Source organism: Tasmannia lanceolata, unplaced genomic scaffold, assembly GCF_043159265.1.
Source record: "Tasmannia lanceolata isolate RefF3 unplaced genomic scaffold, GAP_Taslan_0.1 ptg000016l, whole genome shotgun sequence".
Lineage (NCBI taxonomy): Eukaryota > Viridiplantae > Streptophyta > Magnoliopsida > Canellales > Winteraceae > Tasmannia > Tasmannia lanceolata.
In genome coordinates, this window is record NW_027518693.1 from 6,891,834 (window position 1) to 6,912,110 (window position 20,277).

At 43.0% G+C, this 20,277-nt stretch overlaps 1 protein-coding gene across 1 annotated transcript; it reads right to left on the reverse strand.

Moving 5' to 3' along the window:
* Positions 1 to 7,088: 7,088 nt before the first annotated feature.
* SEP2 (stress enhanced protein 2) lies at positions 7,089 to 12,987 on the reverse strand. The gene is made up of 2 exons (XM_077357508.1): positions 12,616 to 12,987; positions 7,089 to 7,714 (listed from the first exon to the last, which is right to left on the reverse strand). Exons 1-2 carry the CDS (start codon positions 12,895 to 12,897, stop codon positions 7,445 to 7,447), a joined length of 552 nt encoding a protein of 183 aa, XP_077213623.1. The 5' UTR covers positions 12,898 to 12,987; the 3' UTR covers positions 7,089 to 7,444.
* Between the last annotated feature and the right edge of the window lie 7,290 nt (positions 12,988 to 20,277).

A 20,277-nucleotide genomic window follows, 5' to 3' on the forward strand; every position in this document is an offset into this window, starting at 1 on the left:
TTAAGAATCCACGTAGAAAAGGGTAAACATATAGTAATAAATATGTGTCCTACCTAAAAAATTTATATGGTTTTATGGGCACCGACTGATGTTACAGATGTGGGGTTTGCCTGAATTTCTTGGCCTATATTTTTCTTAGGAATCAACATGGAAAAGTGTAAGTGGGACTTACTTGAATCTCTATATATTTTAAGGGTTACTGATGGCACCGACGAATATAAAAGATTAGGGGACCAGCTGATTTTTTTTTACCGAGGAGTCCACGAGGAACAGTGATAGTTAATAATAGTAAATGTGAGAGATATCAAAAAGTTCATATTGTTTAATAGCAAATGTGAGAGCTATAAAAAATTTCATATTGTTTCATGGGCACCGACGATTCTGTGGCTTGTGCCCTTTTCACCAGAATTGAATTTTAAAATCAACTAGCTAGGTAGGCCAACGGTTCAATAAAAGAGAGACCTGTCTTCTGCTTTTCTCTCTTGCTTTTAATTTTGTTTTCTTTCTTACTATTGAAGTATAAAAGATTAAATATTGCAATCTCCATCAGCTTAAGCTTTAACACCATCTCCATCAGCTTAAGCTTTTGGAGTAATTGGTTGTTTCACATGGTATCAAAGCAAAGGTCCTGAGTTCAAACCACCCTGATGTCAAAAATCCACATGAAATGGTGAACCCAAAAGTGGGGCCACATTTGCCACGTGTAGGCCAACCCAAAGAGGGAGGGGCGACACGTGAGGCGGAGTATTAAAGTATAAAAGATTAAATAACGCCATCTCCATCAACTTAAACTTATGTGTTTAGGTTGTGTTTTATCTCACAGACCATTGTGGGTGTGTGTGTGTGTGTGTGTGAGAGAGAGAGAGAGAGAGAGAGAGAGAGAGTGAGTTTAGGTGCCGCCAATTTTTCATGCATTCATGAGGATGGGCTATCCCTTTCTTTGACTGGATTTGGATGAGTGGTCGGAGACTAGAGAAAAATGAGATGTCTCTTATTTTTCATAATGTGTATGTTGGAACTGATACATGCATCCCTTCTATTTTAAAATCTCTTTAATGGATGTTAGACTCCCTAACAAGCTGTCAACAGCCAGCTAAAGAAGGATTAACATCAAGATAGGAAACAAATTTCTGCTCCCTACAAATATAATACACCTGGATCACACCCTCTATTCAAAGGACAGAGATCTTTCCTTTGACTTAATTAGGTAGGTGACTTATAATTCTACTTGAAACAAAGAGAGTTACTTTTCTATTTTATAAGAGATAATGGGACCTTTGACACACGTGTTCCTGACCAGCCAAATATTTAATGTGCCTAGGTTGAATTTAAGGTGCAAAATAATATTCTAATAGTATGAACTCAATGTGCATAAAGATAACAAAAGTAATCCAACTGTAAAACCTTTCGTGGGTGAAATCTCAATGCAATAATCAGAAGTAGATGAGTTAGGTTACTTATCAAGTTGATGCATCTGTAGGTCAAAACTCGCTGGCTTTGAGGCATAATATCTCGATAATTAATGGTGTAAATAGGGTTACTAACACCTGTACGTGGGGGTTTACGCCATGGAAAAAGAGAGGGAAATTATTGTGGAATGTGTGTTTGCTAGCTACGTGGTGGGTGGTTTGGAAGGAAAGAAACTCTAGGGTGTTTGAGGGTTTGGCCAAATTACCTTATTATTTATACATGCGGATTATAGCATTGGTCATATCATGGGTTAGATGATGTCTTCCATTATTTCTTTTTGTATCGGCCTTTGATCTTTGGGAACATTGGAGGGAAGTGTGCTTTAGGACTGAGAGGAAAATTAACATATTCCAAAGATGGGAGCCTCCGATGCTAGGAATGTTGAAAATCAACTTTGATGGTGCTTGTTTTGGAAACCCGGGTCCAGCAGGGGTGGGCAGTCTTTGCCGTGATAAGTTTGGTGAGATTCTTTGGGCTTTTTCTGGTCCTATTGGTGTGTGTGATTCTTCTGAGGCGGAAGTTAAAGCTGCCTATTTAGAGATCAAGAAGTTGAGTAGAGAAGTATTAGACCATATCATTGTTGAAGGGGATTCATTGAATGTCATTCGGTGGTTGAAGGGTGGTGTAGCTCCTCTTGGAAATTTTTGGCGTTATTTGATGAAATTGAGGATTTTGTTGCAGGTTCGGCTATTGTCTTTAATCACGTTTGGAGGTCGGCAAACGAAAAGGCGGATGGGTTAGCCAAGCAGGGAGTTGGGAGGGAGAGTATTCTCTGGTTCGATCATCTTCCGCCGTAATATAATTTTGTTATTTTTATTGTATCTTTTCTTCTTCTTCTCTGTTTCTTCTTTCTTGTTTTTGTTCTCTGGGTTGCCCCTTCTCGGGTGCTCCCTTGTCACTTTTTCTTATTAACGCAAATCGCTATTTCAAAAAAAAAAAAAAAACACCTGTACAACAACTCTAGGGCCATGATCACTTAATAGAAGTGTGCACTCTCTCGAAACTGATAACCCTAGCAAGCACACCAATGGACCCTGATCACTTAATAGATGATAAAGAAAAAGGCACACGAAGAAGATAAGATGCTATCACATAAATAATTCTAGGGTTTTATTAATAGTATTAGTAGAAAATTCTCCATGAATGATCATATTTTTACGAGGAGTGGATTTGCATTGCTATAAGGGTCTGTTTGGATGCCGAAGAGATTTTGATTTGGATTTCTCACATTTTCAGCCCTTTTTGCATTGTAATTTGGATCGGATCAAATTCTTGAATTTCTAATTCAGCAGCTAACAGTGGAAAAAAAATCAGATTTCTAAATAAGCTGTGGTCTGTGGAAATAAGAAATTGAAAATCCACAGATCTGACAGTTTCCTTAACCCTCTTTGCTCCTTAACCTCTCCCCTCCACTAGGAAGTACCCATTTCCCTCTCTCTCTCCCTCTACATGAGCTGCCGGATCTATTCAATTTGTATTCAAAACTCAATTCGAAATCCAAATACAAAATGGGAGGTATCCAAACGGGCCCTAAGAGTTTATTAATAACAACGGCAGAGAATTCTCTATTAAAGCCCGTGGCCCTTTGAGATTGTAGTACAACACACATCTATTGGATTCCTTCTTTAGATTCCACATAGGATGAATCAAATTTCGTGGAATGGTTGTTGTATGAGAGAGCAGCCACATAGGATGAATCAAATGAATGAGAAAAAAGTGAGCCTGTGTGGCTGCTCTCTCATGCAACAGTCGGTCAGCGAAATCCCTTGGTCCTTAGCAAATCCCTTTAATTAAATTATTACTTTCTCGATGAATGAAAGGTTTGGACTTTGTAAAGGTCCAAAAGCCTATAGCTAATCTGCTTAAGAAAAGACTAGCGCGGAGGCTAGATGTTGAATCATCGAAGGAATTGGGATTGAAGCCCATAAATTAGTCAGTGTAGTAGACATCCAACCTTTGTGATTATAGATCTCATGAAGCAGGTTCAATAGGTAAAAACAATGTTGTAAGGTGATAGAGAGGAGCACTGATTATTTTGAGGGGTATTTCCTAGTCTCATTCCATTGATAACAATACTCCAATGATGACAATACTCATTACTATGACAGTGTGTAGGTTGATTTATCGCTTAATGAGCCCAAGGCAGGATCTCTCATACTGTAAGTCACGGAGTACCCAAGGAGGACTCACCTATGTGAGTGCAGTAGTGAGATTGCTGCTATGGGAAGCTAGGCCACTCTCTAATAGTACTGATAAAACAAGAAACTTGTGCGTGATCATAAATCATAAAACAGAATTAGAACTTAATTAATTGTCCAACCATTTTTGTGCTAGGATAATGTTTGAACTCAAAGACCTAATTTAAGTCTCAGTTCGCTACGACTCATTCACATACAAATTTACTAACACTAAGTGTAGGTTTAATTCTAGAAGACACCTACACCCATTGCGCAATAAAGTTACTTGCATGTTTGTTAATAAATTTTAAATCATGAGAGAGATTATTGGAGTTGATTTTAATTTTTTATTATGTTTTACCATACATTTTATAAGAAATGAATGTATATCTTCTAGGAAATGAAATAAAGGTATGTTTTTGTGGAAAAAGTAAAGGGGGACGAGTTTTAAGGAAAAGAAATGCCTATTTTTTGGAAAAGTTATTCTCTGTTTGGATGCTGGTAGATGTTGGGGGGATTTAGAGAAGAAGAAGTCAAAGGGAAATCAAAAGGAAATCAGTCAACGGAGAAATTGTGAGCAAATCTCCCCGACGTTGTTTGGTTGGGGATAGGAGATGTGCAGGAGTTTTTTTACCCTATTTTTAAAGATTTTTTTGGGCAATGTTATCAGCACTACTGTTTTTTGATGAGGGCACTCCTCACTTTATAAAAAGTACGGTATGGCCCGACCATAGGATTATCCAAACCGTCCATTAGATGGTCCATAGCCTAAATAGGTTATGCCCCAAAATTATTTCCATTGGTTGATTCTAACCCTCCGATATATAGAGGGTTAGGATCAATCCTCTAACATTCAGATTGGAGGGTTAGGATCATCCTATGAAAATGATTTTTGGAGCACAACCTATTTAGGCTATGGCCCATCTAATGGACGGTTTGGGTCATCCTATGGTGTGGGCCATACTTTACTTTTAATAAAGTGAGAGTGCCCCAAAAGCAAAAATAAGCAAAAAAATGAATCATTATAAAAAAAGAAGTAAAATAGCATAAGTTATAAAGTTTTAAATGAAAAATTACCTAGAAATGGTTATAAAGTTTAAAAATTACGAAAGAAATACCAACAAAATGTAATAAGATATGACAATTACGGAAAAAACTACAAGCAAAAGTAGAAAGTTATGACAATTACGGTGAAAAAGAATTTCCCTGATAAATTCTCCAATTTTTCCTTCGATTTGGAGAAATTCGTCGGACGAATTTCGAGGGTTCCACGTCACCCGACAAGCGCCCGACATAACCGGCGATCAAAATTCCAATTTATGCTAAATCCCTACCAAACACCCCTCGGGTAATTAGGAGAATTACATTCCCTGCTATTTTACTCAAAAAAATGTAACCAAACATAGCGTTATGGAAAATGTTAAAGTAGCATTTGGAACTTTGGAGGCGTCGGAGAGAAACCCTTTCTAGGGGAGTGTGGAAACCATTCAAAAAAGTCAGGACCTCCCTCTCTCTCTCTCTCTCTCTCTCCCTCTCTCTCTCCAGATAGCAATAGAAAGAAAAAGGAAAGCCGTCTCCTTCCTTTCATCCTATAGGTCTCTTTAAAGATAAACAACATTTTTTTAAGGGCAAAAAAAACACCATTTTAGAGAAGAAAAACACCATTTTTCTTCTCTAAACTCCATGCCTCCCCTTGTTTTATTTCTTTGGATTTTTACACATTTATGTTTTGGTGAAATGGGTGATACGAGTTTGTGGAGTTTTTTTGCTGCACATAAACTACCTAACTGATCATTGTATCATGGGGAGAATATATGGGAGCGTATTTTCTCTAAGCAAAGTATGATTTCTAAACATATCTCAATCCACATGTAGGCTATTCTAATTTTTTCTAATTCATTACTATATTAATTTTGATTTATGATTATTAGATTTGTGGTAGTAAATATCATCAGAAAATCCTATTAGATTTTTATCACATGACCAATAAGAGAGAGGGAGGGAGGGAATTGAGAGAGATTTTGCTTTTTCAAGTTAAATCTTTCTCTTTTTCAAAACAATTGATAGCCATCATAGGTTTATGGGATTTTTTTTATTAGTGTGTTTTTAGTATTTTTAGGTAAGGCATTAAGTCTACATATTATTTCATTATATAAAGTTTCGTATTTAGGATTTAAACATTAAGCAACAAACTAGGGTGAGACAAAATATGTAGGTATGTAACATGTTCGAGGATGAGAAATATCTAAGTTAGTGATTATTTTTAGAGCCGGCAAACGCGACCCGTGCCCGCGGGTCGACCCTACCCACCCGCAAATTTGCGGGCACGGGTCTGAGTTTTAGTGACCGGTCAAAACTAACCCGCGGGTGACCCAACCAGCAAAAACATGGGCACCCGCGGGTCACTTGGCTTTTTTAAGGATGGTGATTTTGTTATGCTAATCTAGTTAGATGGCTTTTTTTTCTAATGCAAACGATGATGATTTTGTCATGCTAATCTATTTTTTAAGGGTTTGATGCCTGAATAGGTTATGGCTAGCATCATAGGTTGATCCCAACCCTCCGATTTCAATGTTAGAGGGTTGATCACTTGATCCTAACCCTCTATAGATCGGAGGGTTAGGATCAACCTATTGAAATGATTTTTGCGGCAACACTTATTTAGCCTGTGGGCCATCTAATGGACGGTTTGGATCATCCCACGGTGCCGGCCATACCGCCCTCATCAAAATCCAGTGATAACATTTTCCAAAATAAACAACTGTTTGAATTTGCGGGTGACCCGCGGGTTGACCCGGCCCACCCGCGAGCTGCGCGGGTCACCTAAATTCTTACCCGCAAAAATGCGGGTCATTTCCTGACTCGACCCGTGTGACCCACACCCGCATCACCAGCGGGTTGACCCGGCCCGACCCACCCGTTTGCCGGGTCTAGTTATTTTCACTCAAATTCGGATATTTGGTTGCCCAAAAGATGGGATTCTTCACCCTTCAAGAGATTGTTGGGTAGGCCGGGAGAGGCAAACCTGAGAGAGACAGTGAGAAGAGACTAAAAACCAAGGAAAAGGGAAAACTCCACTCAAAATACAATTTAATTTTTCAGTGTTTTTCAGCCACTTCTCATCATCTCCTCACTCGTGCTCTCTCAAGTCTCTCCTCCCCATCCCCTCTCCCTAATCAAAACGTTTTTTTTTTTTTTTTTTTTAACTATCTTTTAGCTACTTCTCACCATCTCATCACTCAAGCCTCTCCCTCTCCTGCCCATCCTCAACATTGGAGTGAACTAATATTTTATGGGAAAAGAATTCATGGATGCCAAAAAGGCTACAAAATTATCCATTCTCCCCTCTACAAACAACTGTCATATCCCGTTTCTTCTTTTGCTTTTGTGGATTTTGATGCTGTTTTAAGCATTTGATGCCTTGCTCATTGCAGTTGCGAGTGTTCCAAGAGATTAATGCAAAGAAAATTACAAGATACAAGCAAGACACAATGCTAATGTGTTAATGTGTTATGTTCGTATAAGTGCCTAGGTACATACATAGATACAAGCATCCCTCAAAGCCTCCAAAAGGAATTTTCTTAGCTATTTATACATCTTTCCAGATGGAGAGCTCACTGTCCTTAAGGTGAACGAGGTGGGTCTCAAAGCTTCCAACTTGAGTTTCCTTAGCTATTTGTATATAATGCTTAGTCTTCCTTGCTCGGGAGAAGAGTAGATAAGCATTCCAGAAGAGATTCTTTGGCTAATTGTACATCATGTTCCCTCTCTTTACCACCAAGATGAGTAAGTGTTTTTTACAGTTCATCTGACCAATCACTGAGCTCATTTTCGTAGAACAAACCATCGATGAGATTGTCGATAAGGGAGTCGACAAACGTGTTGCAGCCCAAGGTGAAGATTCGACCCACTCGGGTTCGAGCACTCGAAAACCAGGCAAAAGCAGCGGCGCAGATTATAGCACCAAGGCACACTCCTCCTGCTTCAGCAATTCCTTGCAAATCCATCTTTCTGAACAAGGAATTTCCAGTCACCACCTCCACAGTCATGGCTCCGGCGAATACAACCTGTGCAGGAAGAAATTTTAATAAAAATTACTTTGCTACTTTTTTTGACAAAATTGGAATATAGTGTGAACATTATGGATTAAAGTTTTATGTTTAGATAATAATATTTCAAGTCCAATAATCGGTCGAGGCTCTCAATCGGTTGTCGTTGTCACAATCTCAAACGAACTGAGCCTAATAATAATGATGATCTTGTTAATACAATAGAAATAAGAGAACGGCTGTGTAATCAATGCTAATGATCAAATTTTTAGGATGTGGTGGTAAGTTCTATGGGTCCGCTCTCCACGATAGGGAACAAACTACGGTACATTAAACATTAGTTAAAAGAATGGAACATGGACAGACGAAGAGGGGGCAGAAAAGAAGGGAAGGTTGATGGCAAGAATCAAACCACTAGAAACGATGCAAGGGGTATAGTGAGCATGGAGGAGGTTGACGAGATGAGAGGGTTGGAAGTGGAACACAAATGGTGTTACATGAGGACATTGCTTGGAGGCAGAGGTCTAGAGTGAGATAGCTTAGGGAAGGTGACAAAAATACGACGTACTTTCATGTGATTGCAAGGGCGATGAGGTGTGGAAACCATATTACTGCAATACATGTGAATGGAAGGAGAGTAGAGGATAGAACCAGGATAGTGAAGGAGTTGGATTCATTTTATGAGGAATTGTATTCCACGAAAGGGGTGATGTGCCCTAAACCAGACAATGCCATCAATGTATTAGAAGCCACAATGCCATCAATGTATAAGAAGCCAGGGAGAAGGAGAACCTTGAAAAACCATTTAAGGAGGACATTAGCATGGCTATTTTTGCACTAGGGAGGGATAGAATGTCGAGACCGGACATATTTTGTCTAGCATTCTTCCAAAGTTGCTGGGACTTCATCAAGTCAAACATCCACAAATTCTTCAGGGAGTTCTTTCATCTTTGATAGGCTTGAGAGCAACTTATTTTGCATTGATATCAAAAGCAAAGGAAACAATAGATATTGGGGATTTCCGACTAATAAGTCTAGTGGGGTGCCTATATAAGATATTGGCTAAGGTGTTGGCGGAGAGGTTAAAGAAGGTACTACCATCTATAATCTCAACCAACCAGTGAACAATTGTTGGGGGCGACAAATCCTAGACTACGCAGTGATCACTAAAGAAGTGTTGGATTTTAACTTAAAGAGAGGGGGGGGGGGGGGGGGCATGTGATAGGGTGGATAAGATTGGTTGAATTATTTACTGCAAAGAATGGGCTTTGGAGGAAGATGGAGAGGGTGGATTCAGATATGTGTGTCATCGGCGTGGTTCTTAGTGTTGGTTAACGGCTCCCCAAATGGATTCTTCAAATCAACGAGAGGAAAAAGGAAGGGTGACCTGCTATCTCCTTTCCTATTTGTGATTGTGGCAGAGACATACAGTAGATTGATTGATAATGGTGAGGCTCTGGGGTTGATTGAAGGACTCGGGATTGGAATTCAAGGTGTCGACGTATCCCATCTTCAGTTTGCAGATGATACCTTGATCTTTAGCTCATTAGAAGTGAAAAAGGTGATCAAGCTCAAGGCCATCCTGAGATGTTATGAGGCAGTGACAGGAAAAAGGTCAAACTTTCATAAATCACAGATGCTTGGCTCTCATCTCTCCCTGGAGGAGCTAGAGGAATTGGCCGCGGTATTGGGGTGCACAGTAGACTACTTCCCTTCATCTTACCTTGGCCTTCCGCTAGGACGGGAAGACCACAAAAAAATCAGTGGAACCAAATCGTAAAAAGGGTGGAAAGAAGATGGGATACTTGGAAGCAAAATTTGGATTCTTTAGGAGGGAGAATAACAATAATCAAGGCAATCCTGGCGAATATCCCAGTTTACCAACTATCGGGGTTCAAATGCCCAATGAGTGTCGTATACAAGAAGAAGATGCATTTGTTGTGTTGGAAATAGGTATGCAAACCAAGCAAGGCAGGTGCGTTGATATCAGAGATAAAAGATTTTAATATTACACTCTTAGGCAAATGGCTATGGAGGTTTAGGGAAGAAAATCACCACCCATGGGTTAAAGTAATTGAACGGAAGCATGGAGCATTACCAAGGAAATGGGTATTAGATGATAAATTCCAACATGGAGGAGTATTATAAACCAAACGAATAAATTCAATGAAGGTGTTAGGTTTAGGGCATATTGTGGGGAATGAATTAAGTTTTGGTTCCTCACGTGATGTGGAGAGGCTCCATTGAAAGAGGTTTTCCAAGACAAAATTGATGTGGTAGAGGGCCAAGAGGCTCCATAGTGGCGCAATGATATGGGTTTTCTCAAGTCCCATTGGAATTGTGAACTCCAATGAGACGAAGATAAGAGCGGTTCATAAGGAATCGGGATATTAGATTAGAATATTCTTGATAAGGTCATAGTAGAGGGTGATTCCCTGAATGTGATAAAATCGTTAAAGGAAAGCTCTCCCCAGCCTTGGAAGTTTGCACATTGGATTGATGAGATCTTGGATAGAGTGGAAGGCACCTCCAACACATTTCATCATGTAAGAAGGTCAGCGAATAGTGAGGCAGATAGAGAAGTTAGGGAGGGTGGCTCGAGTGTAGAGTTGGAAACCTTTGATTTCCTCCCCCTGTGAGTGGATTTTGTGTTGTGTTTGTTCTTTCCCCCCCTTTTTCTGTTTTGTATTTGATCACCTCGATCATTGGGGCTATTAAAAAAATACACTATTTAGGGAAGTCATTGCCTATTATTTTCGGTTGCCAAAATCATGTCATTGAAATTTTATATTCTTTCCCCTATCATAGAAGACAGCTGTGAGACCAGCCCCATGCTATACGGCTCAAAATGTTGCGCCACCAAGAAGCGGCATATGCATAAGATGAGTGTAGCAGAGATGCGAATGCTTAGATGGAGGTGTGGTCACACAAGCTTAGATCAAATTAAAAATGAAGACATACATTAAAAGGGGGGTGGCACTAATTGAGGAGAAGATGAGAGAACACCGTTAAGATGGTTTGGGCATATCCAATGTAGGCCTTTGGATGCTCTAATGAGAAGAAGTGACTTGTGCCAAGTTGATAGAGTAAAAAGAGGTAGGGGCAAATCGAAAACAACTTTGATAGAGACAGTGAGGAAAGACTTGAGGGCTAGGAACATTACACAGAACATGATCTTGGATATGATAGAATGGAAGAAAATGATCTGTGTAGACGAACCCAACTAGTGTCAAGAGTAAATTTAGTCAATTTGAGCCGGGTAGATCCTTTCACCTTCTTCATGAAAATTTTCTGAAGGATTCATCAGCCACCCCAACTAGTTTGGTACAAAGGCTTAAATTGGGTTGAGTTTCCCCTACCATAGCATTGTAACTCATTGTAATCTTGCATTCTCTCCATTTTGGGACCCTTTTGTATCTATAAATCAATTCATTGTCAACAATAAAACATATAACAAAGGGGACTTCATCTCCCTTATTGTCAATGGCTCTCCCGTGTTCTTTTCTATATTAATACAATTCTTTGTCATTAAGGTTATATCTTACTAGAAATGAGAGTCTGGCTGGAGAAATATGGTCCACCGATTGTCCAAAAAACGATCTAATATCTAAGAAAGAACTTTGGTCGATTTCTTTGCAGTTGAAACGCCACTTTCTCCGACTCCCATGCATATTCTGGGGGAGAGCTTTCCCCGGGAATTTGACATTCTCAGCCATTAAGATCCATATAGAATTATTAAAAATTTAATCCCTTTGTAAGAATATTAACTTTATTTTTTGGGCGATGATTTTATCGCCCCCTGTAGGATTATGCGCCCACTGTTCACGTGATTTGACGTCAAAGAGCGTCAAAGTCTGCCCACAATTCAAGTGAAAAGTGGGGCGCATAATCCTGGGGGGGGGGGGAATCATTTCCCAATCTATTTGTACAAAATATACTGCTGTCTTTGTAATAGAAAGATGTTATGTAAGAATATTAACATTATTTTTTGGGCGACGATTTTATCGCCCCCTGTAGGATTATGCGCTCCTGTTCACGTGATTTGACGTCAAAGTCTGCACACAATTCACGTGAAAAGGGGGGGGCGCATAATCCTAGGGGGGATGGGGGGGGGGCGAAAAAATCATCTCCCTAATTTCTTGTCCAAAATATTGTTTTGTTCCCATCAATCTCTCTTAATTAGAATCACCAAATAATAAAAATAGAGAAATGATATCAGCACAACCATGTTTTGATATGTTCACTAACGTATCTTGTTTTTTAGTATTTAAAGAGCTGTGAAAAAGTTATTAATTTACAGTTCCCAAAAAGTTGTCAAAAGGCAATTAAAAAAACAAAAGAAGAAAAGCTGGTATGTACAATTATTAAAACATTGTTGTGCTGATATCCCTTCCCTAAAAATATCTTAAGTAAAAGAGAGGGTGGAAAGGACAAAAAACAACCATGACAGTGAGATCGTCACAGTCAATGGTCTGGTGCCAAACGGAGATACAATCTCAATCCAACGGGTTAAACACACATCTTGTTTTTATCATGCTTCATCAACCGTCTAGAATCATCTGATGAGGGTGGGACCGAAGTCAATATGGAGTGGCCCAAGGAAGTGGGGTCCATCTATAAAATAATTCGTCTTCACCTTTGGAAAAGTTTTCCTACCAACTCTCCAAATAAAAGAAAAAACTTAACACTCGCACACCCTAGTTTTGGTAACTTCCACCCCTCTCTTTCCCGAATTTCTTCTTTGGGTTAATTACGAATTATATAAGTTATAACAAAAAACCCCAAGAAAAAACTGGTTATACGTTATAACCGATGATGTGGTAGAAGCCTAAAATCCGACGGCTGAGATCAATTTGCCTCAGCAAAAAGGGCGCACGTTAGCAAAATCGGAAGCGAAGCAAAAAAAGAAAACGGCGTACCATAGCAAGACGGCCGGAGAAAATCTCAAAATCCTGGGTTTTCCTCGAGTTTTCGATGTAATCGGAGAGCGAAGCGAGGAAGGGAGACACGTCAGCATCTCTCCGGGTCCGGACCAGATCGTCGCGTCCTGAGCCGTACGATCTCAGAGTACAAAGGCGAGGCTGAAGTAAGATCTTCGCACTCTGAGTTTCAGAATCAGCCGATCTGAGCCTCGGAATCGCCGAATCTCTCTTCGAGCCCCCCTGCAACTCGCAGAAAATCGCCCGAGTTGTAGCTGCCATTGGAACAGAGAGAGCGAGAGAGAGAGATATGTTATTGTGTTATGGAGACTTCGTTGGCTTTTCCGCGGTAATTGGGAAACCACGTCACTGGAAGAAACTTGGACTTGTAACGTGTGAGGTGGGTCGTAACAAGCTACGTGTCGGTTTTTTGTTACGCTCGTGCACCTTTCTCCAATGAAGAAAGGGAAATGATATATTCACCCCCTTTTCTTCCTCATCCACCCCTTGTTGTGCATTTATCAATTATGATTTATAGGACTTCTCTTTTTGAGTGGCCCATAGAAGACGATGGGGTCCATATATCGTTTACCTTAGAACAAGGAGTTAGACTACCTAACCTTCTAGTCACCTCCATAGAAAGAGTGTTCTAGATGGGAAATGATATATTCGTAGTCATAAATACAAGATTTTATATGGTGTAAGCCCACTTAGTCCGGTATTTTTTTTTAAAAATATTGTACGGTGCTCCAAAAATCATTTGCATAGGACGATCTTAGTCCTCCGATCTATGGAGAAACTGCAAATTATGGGTACCTCTATAGATTGGAGGGTTACATTCATCCTATGGAAATGATTTTTGGGGCACGACCTATTTTTGTTGTTGCCAATCAAATCCTATTGTTGTAGGCCGTATAGTACTTTATGAAAAATACTGGCCTATACGGGCTTACACTCCGTGAAGCCTCGTATTCATGAATCTTGACTACTATTTCTGGGTGTCCCAAGGAAGAAAAGGGGGCGGATATATCATTTCCCTAAATAAATGTTCGATGGGCTATCGTAGGCACACACACTCTAGCAATTCATTCGCTCAGGAACTAGCACGTGGAGTTAGACTCATGGTTTAAATTTTTTGTTTCGGTAACGTTTTGGGCATTCGGAAAACCGAAATTTCGGTCGAACTCTAGTACTCCCGTTCGAAGAAATTTTGGACCGAAATTCCGAAATTTTGTAACGTTTTCTTTTTTTAAATAAAAATTGCATTTTCTCCCGAAATTTCAGCCGAAATTTGGTAAATGGCAAAATATTTAATTTCACCAAATACCGGTTTCGGTCCCCACCGAATTTAAAACCATTACCATCCTTCTAGTCACCTCTGCAGACAAATGTTCCAGATTGGAAATGATGTATTCACGCCCTTTCGTTCCTTGGTCCACCCACTTGTAGTGTAAAAGAGTAGTCATAAATACACCCATTTATCAAAATCCTTGGGCCAGCCTCTTCTGGTGCATTTATGACTATACGCTACAAATGGGAGACCCAAGGAAGAAAAAAGGGTGTCATTGCCCTTTTCAATCACTGAGAGATTTTTGTGACTATAGACTACACATGTAGGCCCCCATCTGTATTCCGATTCCAAATGCTTGGGCTCAGCTCTTCTTTCTCATGTAAGTAGTGAGTTCAATCTGCTAGTCTTTTAATTTTGAATAAGAGAATACGCTTAGGTTTCAGAAATTTTGTACCTTGTGGAGTGGTGATGAGTGGTTGGGAGATTGAGATTGAGACTGAGGAGTGCTTTAGCGTGGGAAACATAAGATGTTTAGAAGAAGACTACAGGGAAGGATTTTGAAAGATTGATATGGTTCTAGATTGATTGGTCTGAAATCATTGTAATCGTTATGTTTTTTCAACAATAATGTTATATTTAGAGAAGATTTCACTAAATTTGAAATGATTTACAATAGAGCTCAAGGTGTGCTTATATTGAGCACATACATGATAAACATAGAAAGAGATCAAGCAGATTATGGAAAGAGATAATGATGGAATATTCTAATCTAATCTACTTACTAATTAAATCTAGCTGCCTATTCTAGTGGGTTGCCTCATTAACCAACTTGCCTAATCTCCCACAAGAAGATCTAACGGTGAGATCTACATCTAATCCAACGGTGGATCTCACATATTCTAACAATAATTGAAACTGTTGTACACATAGTGGAATCCATATCTTATTCGCACCTATAAGCCCCTCTGACGAACCCCATTAGTTTCATGTGCATCTTATATGTGTTTCTTTACATATGTTTGTGGGGGGTGGATTGTGATTAGCTCATTTTGGATTAAATGAGCAAGATCATCCAATCAAGGCGCAGTCAACGGACCGGACCCCACCATGACAAGACCATCATGACACAACCCAGAGGGTCCAGATCCAATGCAGCAATGCTAAATTAATATCTCAAAGGGGGCAAGATCATCCAATCAACGCGCAGTCAAAGGACCGAACCCCACGCTTGGTTGTCTAATGAATCAACAGATGCTATAACTGTTGTTAGGCCCAAAATCGGTTAACAGATATGGCAGTGACGTAAGAGCCGAGCTGGAGGGAAGTAGAGTCCGGATGAGCTGTGTTCTGCACAGGAGCAAACGAGGTCAGAATGACCGACCCGGAGTGTACTCCGGACAGGCCCTTCGACACTCAAGTCAGTATGAGCCGGAGTGAAGAGGGTGTTTTTAAGAGTGGTGGGTGAGAATTCAATACCCTGATTTATGAGCTTTGAAGGCCCTTTTATAGGGAGAAATTGGGGTAGTTGGGGAGTTAATGCTCCAAGCCAGGTGTCGACCAGCTATAGGTTCAAGCTCACCTACTCTGTGTGATTACCAAACTACCGCTGCTGACGCGGGGTCTGCGGTGGGCCCCTCTCGAGACATGTGTCTGCAGCTAATAGGCTGGTCCGCGGTGGGCCCTCCTCTAGCCACGTGTCGGCAGCTAATAGGCAGCTGTGTTTTTACACCCCATCAGTTGCTCCCCAAGTTGTCTAATGAATCAACAGATGCTATAACTGTTGTTAGGCCCAAAATCGGTTAACAGATATGGCAGTGACGTAAGAGCCGAGCTGGAGGGAAGTAGAGTCCGGATGAGTTGTGTTCTGCACAGGAGCAAACGAGGTCAGAATGACCGACCCGGAGTGTACTCCGGACAGGCCCTTCGACACTCAAGTCAGTATGAGCCGGAGTGAAGAGGGTGTTTTTAAGAGTGGTGGGTGAGAATTCAATACCCTGATTTATGAGCTTTGAAGGCCCTTTTATAGGGAGAAATTGGGGTAGTTGGGGAGTTAATGCTCCAAGCCAGGTGTCGACCAGCTATAGGTTCAAGCTCACCTACTCTGTGTAATTACCAAACTACCCCTGCTGACGCGGGGTCTGCGGTGGGCCCCTCTCGAGACATGTGTCGGCAACTAATAGGCTGGTCCGCGGTGGGCCCTCCTCTAGCCACGTGTCGGCAGCTAATAGGCAGCTGTGTTTTTACACCCCATCAGTTGCTCCCCAAGTTCTCCAAGTTATTATGGTGACTTGGGGAAATGTGGTGAGTACATCTTCTGGTTGGTGGCGGCCGGGGTCCGGCCTGTGGGGCAGTCCGGAATTTGGAGCAGTCCGGAACTTGGAGCAGTCCGGATATTGAAGCAGTTCGGAACTTGGAGCAGTCCGGAAATTGGGGCAGTCCGGAGCTTATCAGTCCGGATTTTGTCAGCCCGGAGCTTGGAGCAGTCCGGATTTTGTCAATCCGGAGCTTGGAGCAGTCCGGATTTTGTCAATCCGGAGCTTAGAGCCGTCCGGATTTTGGAGCAGTCCGGAGCTTATCAGTCCGGATTTTTTCAATCCGGAGCTTGGAGCAGTCCGGATTTTGGAGCAGTCCGAAGCTTATCAGTCCGGATTTTGTCAGTCCGGAGCTTGGAGCAGTCCGGATTTTGGAGCAGTCCGGAGCTTAGGATTTTGTCAGTCCGGAGCTTGGAGCAGTCCAGATTTTGTCAATCCGGAGCTTGGAGCAGTCCGGATTTTGGAGCAGTCTGGAGCTTATCAGTCCGGATTTTGTCAGTCCGGAGCTTGGAGCAGTCCGGATTTTGTCATTCCGGAGCTTGGAGCAGTCCGGATTTTGTCACTCCGGAGCTTAGAGCAGTCCGGATTTTGGAGCAGTCCGGAGCTTATCAGTCCGGATTTTGTCAGTCCGGAGCTTGGAGCAGTCCGGATTTTGTCAATCCGGAGCTTGGAGCAGTCCGGATTTTGGAGCAGTCCGGAGCTTATCAGTCCGGATTTTGTCCTGCAGCGCTTTGCGCTATATCCAGTTCGGATTGAAATGAACTGAATATAGCGCAATCAGCTAAAAGATGAAATTGAATTTTGTCTTGTAGCGAATCTCACCGAGTCCTGATCGGCTTGAGATGAACTGGATTTTGTCCTGTAGCGCTTTGCGCCATATCCAGTTCGGCTTTAGATGAACTGGATTTTGTCCTGTAGCGCTTTGCGCCATACCCAGTTCGGCTTTTGATGAACTAGATTTTGTCCTGTAGCGCTTTGCGCCATACCCAGTTCGGCTTGAGATGAACTGGATTTTGTCCTGTAGCGCTTTGTGCCATACCCAGTTCGGCTTTTGATGAACTGGATTTTGTCCTGTAGCGCTTTGCGCCATACCCAGTTCGGCTTGAGATGAACTGGATTTTGTCCTGTAGCGCTTTGCGCCATACCCAGTTCGGCTTTTGGAGCAGTCCGGAGCTTATCAGTCCGGATTTTGTCAATCCGGAGCTTGGAGCAGTCCGGATTTTGGAGCAGTCCGGAGCTTATCAGTCCGGATTTTGTCAGTCCAGAGCTTGGAGCAGTCCGGATTTTGTCAATCCGGAGCTTGGAGCAGTCCGGATTTTGTCAATCCGGAGCTCAGAGCAGTCCGAATTTTGGAGCAGTCCGGAGCTTATCAGTCCGGATTTTGTCAGTCCGGAGCTTGGAGCAGTCCGGATTTTGTCAATCCGGAGCTTGGAGCAGTCCGGATTTTGTCAATCGGGAGCTTAGAGCAGTCCGGATTTTGGAGCAGTCCAGAGCTTATCAGTCCCGATTTTATCAGTCCGGAGCTTGGAGCAGTCCGGATTTTGTCAGTCCGGAGCTTGGAGCAGTCCGGATTTTGTCAATCCGGAGCTTAGAGCAGTCCGGATTTTGGAGCAGTCCGGAGCTTATCAGTCCGGATTTTGTCAGTCCGGAGCTTGGAGCAGTCCGGATTTTGTCAATCCGGAGCTTAGAGCAGTCCGGATTTTGGAGCAGTACGGAGCTTATCAGTCTGGATTTTGTCAGTCCGGAGCTTGGAGCAGTCCGGATTTTGTTAGTCCAGAGCTTGGAGCAGTCCGGATTTTGTCAATCCGGAGCTTAGAGCAGTCCGGATTTTGGAGCAGTCCGGAGCTTATCAGTCCGGATTTTGTCAGTCCGGAGCTTGGAGCAGTCCGGAGCTTATCAGTCCGGATTTTGTCCTGCAGCGCTTTGCGCTATATCCAGTTCGGATTGAGATGAACTGAATATAGCGCAATCAGCTAAAAGACGAAATTGAATTTTGTCTTGTAGCGAATCTCACCGAGTCCTGGTCGGCTTGAGATGAACTAGATTTTGTCCTGTAGCGCTTTGCGCCATATCCAGTTCGGCTTTAGATGAACTGGATTTTGTCCTGTAGCGCTTTGCGCCATACCCAGTTCGGCTTTTGATGAACTGGATTTTGTCCTGTAGCGCTTTGCGCCATACCCAGTTCGGCTTTTGATGAACTGGATTTTGTCCTGTAGCGCTTTGCGCCATACCCAGTTCGGCTTGAGATGAACTGGATTTTGTCCTGTAGCGCTTTGCGCCATACCCAGTTCGGCTTTTGGAGCAGTCCGGAGCTTATCAGTCCGGATTTTAGAGCAGTTCGGAGCTTATCAGTCTGGATTTTGGAGCAGTCCGGAGCTTATCAGTCCGGATTTTGTCAATCCGGAGCTTGGAGCAATCCGGATTTTGGAGCAGTCCGGATTTTGTCAGTCCGGAGCTTGGAGCAGTCCGGATTTTGTCAATCCGGAGCTTGGAGCAGTCCGGATTTTGGAGCAGTCCGGAGCTTATCAGTCCGGATTTTGTCAGTCCGGAGCTTGGAGCAGTCCGGATTTTGTCAATCTGGAGCTTGGAGCAGTCCGGATTTTGGAGCAGTCCGGATTGATTTTTTGTCGTGTAGCGAGACGCGTCATATCCAGTCCGGCTTGGGCCGGACTGATTTTTTTCGTCTAGCGAGACGCGTCGTATCCAGTCCGGCTTGGGCCGGACTGATTTTTGTCGTCTAGCGAGACGCGTCGTATCCAGTCCGGCTTGGGCCTGACTGATTTTTGTCGTGAGACGCGTCGTATCCAGTCCGGCTGGAGATGACCAAGTTTTATTGAACTTGGGTTTTTGCAAGGGTTTGGTTTTCTGCCAGGGCCCGTTTCTGACTAGAAGTGCGCTTCCGATCTTTGTGGAGACGAGCCGTGGCGAACCAAGCAGCGAGTACCCTAGTTTTAGTGAACTGGGTTTCCAAGGAGCTTTGGTTTTTGCATCCGGACTGGTCCCGGACCAGGAGTGGGCTCCCGGTCTTTGTGGAGACGAGTCGTGGCGAACCAAGTGTCGAGTACCCTAGTTTTAGTGGACTGGGTTTCAAAGGAGCTTTGGTTTTTGCATCCGGACTGGTCCCGGACCAGGAGTGGGCTCCCGGTCTTTGCGGAGACGAGTCGTGGCGAACCAAGCAGCGAGTACCCTAGTTTTAATGAACTGGGTTTCCAAGGAGCTTTGGTTTTTGCATCCGGACTGGTCCCGGACCAGGAGTGGGCTCCCGGTCTTTGCGGAGACGAGTCGTGGCGAACCAAGCAGCGAGTACCCTAGTTTTAATGAACTGGGTTTCCAAGGAGCTTTGGTTTTTGCTTCCGAACTGGTCCCGGACCAGGAGTGGGCTCCCGGTCTTTGCGGAGACGAGTCGTGGCGAACCAAGCAGCGAGTACCCTAGTTTTAATGAACTGGGTTTCCAAGGAGCTTTGGCTTTTGATCCGGACTGGTCCCGGACCAGGAGTGGGCTCCCGGTCTTTGCGGAGACGAGTCGTGGCGAACCAAGGAGTGAGTACCCTAGTTTTAATGAACTTGGCGGCAGACTTGTCTGGTGGAGCGGTGAGTTCGGTCCTCACCATGGCGCGATGACTGCCCGCGGTGGACATCTGACCTCTCTTGGGCAGGTCGTGGAGCTTCTGGAGGCGGTTGGGGAGGTGCCTGGAGTAGCTGCTGGTACTGCTCGACGAGAGTCGTCATTTGCTGGAAGAGAGCTTGAACTTGCTCTGGAGTGGGCAGGGGGTTCAGGTGCTCCGAGTGAGCAAGGCTCTGCTCGGTCGTAGCGGAGGCCGCCACTACTAGCGAGGCAATTCGCCCGCTCCAGGTCCTGCGGGGCAGCACGTCTTGGGTAGTCCGTGCAGTGGGGATGCGCGCGCTCTTGCGCCCTGCCATTTTTGTTTGTGAGGGATCTGAACAGCTTTTAGTTCTGGAGTCCCACGGATGGCGCCAATCTGTTAGGCCCAAAATCGGTTAACAGATATGGCAGTGACGTAAGAGCAGAGCTGGAGGGAAGTAGAGTCCGGATGAGCT

What these genes read in the sequence shown, in the direction of transcription:
- SEP2 (XM_077357508.1), bottom strand. Translation starts at nt 12,897, where the DNA reads ATGGCAGCTACAACTCGGGCGATTTTCTGCGAGTTGCAGGGGGGCTCG. An exon ending in TCTCCGGCCGTCTTGCTATG is followed by an intron (nt 7,715 to 12,615) that starts GTACGCCGTTTT and finishes CTTCCTGCACAG; the next exon opens with GTTGTATTCGCCGGAGCCAT.